At 40.2% G+C, this 6,432-nt stretch overlaps 1 protein-coding gene across 1 annotated transcript; it reads left to right on the top strand.

The window, feature by feature from the left end:
• Positions 1 to 411: 411 nt before the first annotated feature.
• LOC144253926 (olfactory receptor 7E24-like) lies at positions 412 to 4,372 on the top strand. The gene is made up of 2 exons (XM_077796576.1): positions 412 to 439; positions 3,498 to 4,372. The coding sequence occupies exons 1-2, from the start codon at positions 412 to 414 to the stop codon at positions 4,370 to 4,372; spliced, it is 903 nt and encodes a 300-aa protein (XP_077652702.1).
• The last annotated feature ends 2,060 nt before the right edge of the window (positions 4,373 to 6,432 follow it).

Here is a 6,432-nt window from a genome sequence, read left to right as displayed (position 1 = left end):
ATGGCTCCAAGTCCAGTGGGCTCCATCCCTGTGCCTCCTCCTTCCATGGTTGGTCTGCTTCAGGAAGCTCCTATCTGAGACTGCATGGATAGAAATCCTGGGGCAGAGCCTGAGCCTTCATTGAGTACCAGGCATAAGATGGGCTCTGGATCTTCACTCCTTGGCCATGACCCACCAGAGTCCCAGTGCAAATCAGTAAGTGCTGAGAGAGGTGAATGACGGAGTATGAACTGTATGAAGCATTGTTTCCTCATCACCGGGACAGACATGCATTTTGGGAGAGCAGATGGGGGAAAAAGAATGGGTCAAATTTCAGTTACCAGGAATGTGAAGTTTATGATTTTGGTTGTTGTGGGGTCCTAGAAATCTCATTCAGAGTCTTGCTTTCCTCCCACCCTGGTTCTACTTCCCATGGACAGCTCTCAGACCAAAACCGAAAGTAGGTCCCTCTGAACCCTTTCCTAAGCTCTCCAAGACATTTATGAAGGTGATGATGAGGATGAGGATAGTGTCCATCACATCATGAGCCAATATTAATTGACTTTTACAAATTTTTAGCTTGATTAAATTTACTACTGAAATTAACCTTTTTGTTTAATAATAATTAAGCACTGTTGTGTGCCAGTCATGGGTGTGGGCATTTTATACATGCTGAGTGTTTTTAAATGATAAGATCTTCTTAACTAATTAACCCCTCTGGCAGAATTGGAAAAAAATAATATCCAGGATTCAAATACATGTCTATCTGATCAAAATTTATTTTTTAAAATATTTTTATTTGCCTATATTAATGACACAGAGTAGTGGGTTTCATTGTGGCATATTCATACATGTATATAGCATAATTTGATCAATCCTCCCTTCCTCCATTCAGTCCCCCCTCCTTCCTTCTCCTGACTTCTGCCTCTACTCTGTCTCTCTTATTATTGGTATATTTCTGAGCTCCAGACTCTGTCTTTGCATTCTATATAGATTGTTTCAATTTATGATGGAGTTTGAACTGTATGAAGCATTGTTTCCCATAGTTTTCCCAATGTCAAAAGTGCCACATCACTTTTATTTTTCAGGAAAGAAAGAAGCATAATATTTTTATGTAATTTGTGGTAGGATTTTAGGTTGAAAATCTGAAGACCTGTTTGAATTGAGGTTTGATTAGAGACAGAACATTTGAGCAGGTTGGGCAGGATCCTGCCAGGTGGCCTTGTCCCCTGTGAACTTAGGCATTCCCCTTCCCTGTCACTCCAGGATGAGACCCTCCTTCACTGGGCACTTCAGTTTGGAGGTTTTTGGTGGAGCACAGGACAGACCAGTGGGTGGCATCTGATGTTACAATTATAGGAAGAATGTCTGAAATCAGGGTGAATTCAGAGAAAGGGAAGACAGACACTCATTCAGTATAGATCCTCTCTCGCCACCCCAGGATATCCCTGCAGCTGTACACACGTTCCTCATTCTTGACATCAACCTGATCTCAAAAGCATTCTGAAGTTCAGGTCTTGATTTTATTACTACTCAGTAGTCTAGAAAGGATTTTAAAGTGCACCTGGGTTGGACCTGTAGCTAAGACCTCTGTACCTCTGCTCTGTTTTGGATTGTTGGGAACAATGAGCAGAAGGGGTGCATGTCACCCAGAGGTGGAGAATTCAGTTTTAAGCCCTGAGGGCTAAATTTCCATTGCTGTGATAAAGAACAGGGTATGGATTCTCTTAGCTTAGGCCTTGTCTTCTGAGTTGAGTTGTAATTGAGGCAACTGCATCAAGAAAGGATTAAACAGATAAAGGATGCCCTGTATGTTGTTAATATTTGGTAAATATAATAAAAAATTCAGAGATTAAAAGCCACGGCTTACATGGCAGACAAGTTATCTACAATTGAGTGACATTCCTAGACCCAGGGATTTAAAAAGTTGTGTTAAAAAGATTATAAAGTATATAAAATGGGAAAATATTGTCACCATGTTATAAAAGAGAAAATTGTCAGATGTGCTTACATTATTTTGGGCATTTTTCTCCTTTGCCTTGTTTCCAAATTATATCCTAGTGAAAGGTGATGAAATAACGAACCTGAGTTTCCTTCAGGTTGTTGAAGTAAATGAACTGCAATCCATGTTTCAGGAAGAATTGTCATGAATATGTCTATCTGATCAAAACCCAGGGAATTAAGTTTGATAATGAAATCTAGAGTTTGGAGCTTTGCCTGGGGTCAAAGTCCTTCCTGAAAAGGATTCACTTTGTGATCAGAGAAACAGTGAAAGAGCATTACCAGCTCACTAAAGAACAGAGAATCTAGAAAGAAAAGTCCCACATATCTGTCCTTACCACAGATGTGGTGCTGCATTGATAGAGGGTGCAGGTGAATCAGTGTTGAGGAAAATGTTCAAAAAGATTCTCAACATTTCATTATGCTTTGACCAGTGACCAGTGCAGTGTGCACTAATTCTGTATTTGCTGTCAGGGATGTGATACATTTGTGTATTTTCTAAAAATGTTTATAAAAATTTGAAGTTCACCAAATCCAAGAATAGGAATTACAAATAAGTATTCATAAAATGCAAACTACATTTGAGTGGATATTTACTTGCAAAAAGGAGGGAAATCAGAAATCCAAGATTAATGAGAAGTCGCTGGGAGGAAATTGGCCCATAACACAGTTTTGATTATGAGCTATCAACTTTAATTTAGTATCAGTATCTACAGTCTTAAGTCTTGTAAATGTTTTCTAAATATTCTATGTATAGGAGCATCATGCCATGGTTTCAGATAAAAATAGATACATTTGAGTGCTTCTTAAATTACTTTTTAATAATTGTTTCTTCTGAAAGTGAAAAGGCGATTGCTTACTGTTTATTTCTTTCTTAAAAGAAACAGAGAATAAATGATATTATTCTTTATCCAGGCTGTCTTTTACTGTGATTGGGAGCTTGTGTGTAATGTTATGGGTCTTTGTGTGTGCATGTGTGTGTGTGTGTGTGTGTGTGTGTGTGTGTGTGTGTAGTACTGGAGATTGAAACCAAGGTGCTTGCCCACTGTGTCACATCAGTAGCCATTTTTATTTTTATTTTTTAATTTTAAGACAAGGTCTCACAAAGTTGCTTAAAGCCTTGCCAAATTGCTGAGGCTGCCCCTGAATTTATCTCGGCCTCCTGAGTCACTGGAATTACAGGTCTGCACCACAACATCTGGCTTATGTTATTGGCCTTATAACATTGTTGAGTGTCTGTAAAGCAGATGTATGTAGAAGGAGCAGGAAAACAAAGAAACCAATAGTACGAGAGTTCCAAGATAGTTGGGTTTATCACAATGAGAAATACTGCTGAAGGGTATAATCCACAAGTGTGAATACTTAATATGTGAATATATGAGTTCAAAATACATACAGAACTGTGGGTGCCTGTTTACATGTTTCTTTTTTTCCCATTTATTTCAAAAGGTGTACAAATAATATAGAAGAAAAAAATCTAACAATCATATCAGAATTTCATCTTTGTGGTTTCTCAGAAGATCCGAACCTACAGCCCATCCTCTTCGGACTGTTCCTGTCCATGTACCTGGTCACAGTGCTTGGGAACCTGCTTGTCATCCTGGCTGTCAGCTCTGACCCCCATCTACACACCCCCATGTACTTCTTCCTCTCCAACCTGTCCTTGGCTGACATGGGCTTCATCTCCACCACGGTCCCAAAGATGCTCACGAACATTCAGACTCACAGCAGAGCCATCTCCTATGTGGGCTGCCTGACACAGATGTCTCTGTTTGTCATATTTGCATGCATGGATGATCTGCTTCTGACTGTAATGGCCTATGACCGCTTCATGGCCATCTGTCACCCCCTGCATTATCCAGTCATTATGAACCTTCATCTGTGTGGATTCTTAGTTTTGATGTCTTTGTTGTTTGCACTTTTTGAATCCCAGCTTCATATTCTGATTGCATTAGAGTTTACCCGCTTCACAGAGGTGGACATTTCTAATTTCTTCTGTGACCCTACTCAAGTCCTTAGTCTTTCCTGTTCTGACAACTTCTCTGGTAACATGATCAAGTATTTTCTTGGTGCCATCTATGGTTTTCTCCCGGTCTTAGGGATCCTTTTATCTTACTATGAAATTGTTTCCTCCATTTTGAAGATCCCATCTTTGAGTGGGAAGTACAAAGCCTCCTCTGCCTGTGGGTCTCACCTGTCAGTTGTTTGCTTATTTTATGGAACAGGCATTGGAGCACACCTTGGTTCAGCTGTGTCATCCTCCCCCAAGAAAGATGTGGTGTCCTCAGTGATGTACACTGTGGTCACCCCCATGCTGAACCCCTTTATCTACAGCCTGAGGAACAGGGACATTAAAAATGCCCTGAGGAGGCTCCACAATAGAACAGTCTAATCTCAGGAATTTTGACCTCCATTTGATAAGTAGTTAGGAAAATGCAATAAAATGAAGCAAATAAATCTGTAAATACTGCATTATTAATAATATTTTTGTAATTTTTTGGATTTTATATATCAAGATATTTAATAGCAGATTGATGGCTGTCATTCTTTGGGAGGGATAAATGGGGACTTTTAATTGAAATTTTCAACATTGTAGTTGTGTGAACATTGAATGTGAATATCTGTTTGGAAACTGGCACAGTCTGAATCTGTTCTGTCTCCTAAAGACTCCTGTGTTGAAGGCTTGGTCCAAAGCATGGCTGTGTTCAGATGCTGGGTGAGAAATGGTTGGTCCACGAGAGCTCGGACCTCATCTGTGGATTAATCCACAGATGAACTCAGAGCTCAGTGGACGTCAGAGAGGTGTGAGAAACTGTGGGAGGGGCCACATATCTGGAGGGAGGGGGTTCTTGTGGGAGGGCCTTTGGGGCATGCAACTTTTTCTTAGCCAATTTCTGTTCCTTTCTTCCTTCCTCCCTCACTCCCTCTCTCCCTCCCTTCCTTCCTCCCTTCCTTCCTTCCCTCGGTCCCTCCTTTCCTTTCCTTTCCTTTCTTTTCTCTTCTCTTCTCTTCTCTTCTCTTCTCTTCTCTTCTCTTCTCTTCTCTTCTCTTCTCTTCTCTTCTCTCTCTCTCTCTCTCTCTCTCTCTCTCTCTCTCTCTCTCTTCCTCCCTCCCTCCCGACCTCCCTCCCTTCCTCCGTCTCTTCTTCCTGGCTGATATGAGGTGAGCAGCTTTCCCCTGCCATTCCCTTCTTCTATGATGCTGTGCCTCACCTCCAGCTCCAAGCAATGAAGCCAGCTGACAAGGGACTGAAATCTCTGAAGGTATGAGACAAAATAAGCTTTTCCTCCTTTATGCGATTTTTTCTTTGGCATTTTGTCACAGTAACAGAAAGGTGATTAACACAGAGGTCATACAATTCTTGTGTATCCACATATTATATGAAATCTCACTTATATGCTATGAATCAGTGCACGAGGATTTTGCCATGTTTATTGTAATAATGAACTTAAAAAAACTAGTAATGTTTGTCTCTCAGGTAATGTTGCATAGCAATTTAAAGCCTTCAAAGTAGATGTATGTACTCTTTTAGGGAAACTTTAAACTACATGTTGAAACAAATAAGCACATTGCAGGGCAATACGTATTTTTTTGTATATTCCCTAGGTGAGATTTAGGTACTCTTTAGGCATGTGCTTAAGAAAACTATTTATGTATACATAAATAAATGCAGACATGGAGACAACGACAGGAAAATCCACCCTTAAAATTTCTGAGAGTAGTTGCTTTTAGGGCAGAGATGTGCAGGAGAATAGTATCAGGCAGAGATGCCAAGAACTGAAATTTAATATGAAGTCATTAAAATTCCTACAAGATTTAGTTGTCAAGAACAGTGATTATAATTTTTTGATGATGAAGTGGATTTCTGTAGTTTTTTTTTTTACATTTTTATTGGTGCATTTTAATTGTATGCAGTGTTGGCATCTATTGTTACATTTTTGTACATGCACACAATATAACAACAGAATTTGGTGATGTCACTCCCCAGCACTCCCCCAATCTTCTCCCCTGTTCCACCCCTTGGTTCATTTCTTCTGCTCTACTGACCTCCCTTTGCTTTTCATGCAATAATGCCCCATTTTCTTTTTCCTCTCTATCTTCCAAAATGAAAGAAAGTATGTGACCCTTGACCTTTTGAATTTGACTTACTTTGCTTAACATAATATTCTCACATTCCATCTATTTTCTGCAATTGATCATTTGCATCAAGAACCTGCTATCCAAAACTGCATCGACGTTCATCCTGAGTGGGGCCATGGTACTCCTGCGAGGGAGGTGTGTTGGGGCTGTTCTCCTGGGAAATGACCTACCAGATGCACAGGGCAAACCAGTAAGTTCTGTGGGAGATGAAGATTGGAAGAGGGAATGTCCTAAGCATTACCTCCTCCTCACAGTGATGAACATGATGTTTGAGTAGCCACATGGGAGAGTGGTTGTGGTGATGGTAACCAA

This window comes from Urocitellus parryii, chromosome 3 (genome assembly GCF_045843805.1).
Source record: "Urocitellus parryii isolate mUroPar1 chromosome 3, mUroPar1.hap1, whole genome shotgun sequence".
NCBI classification, from domain to species: domain Eukaryota; kingdom Metazoa; phylum Chordata; class Mammalia; order Rodentia; family Sciuridae; genus Urocitellus; species Urocitellus parryii.
The sequence above is the reverse complement of the archived record's forward strand: the minus strand, read 5'-3'. Positions and strand labels throughout refer to the sequence as shown.

Coding starts and splice junctions, on each gene's coding strand:
- LOC144253926 (XM_077796576.1), top strand. CDS start 412: ATGGACAGCTCTCAGACCAAAACCGAAA. Junction 440..3,497: donor CTCTCAGACCAAAACCGAAA/GTAGGTCCCTCT, acceptor GTGGTTTCTCAG/AAGATCCGAACCTACAGCCC.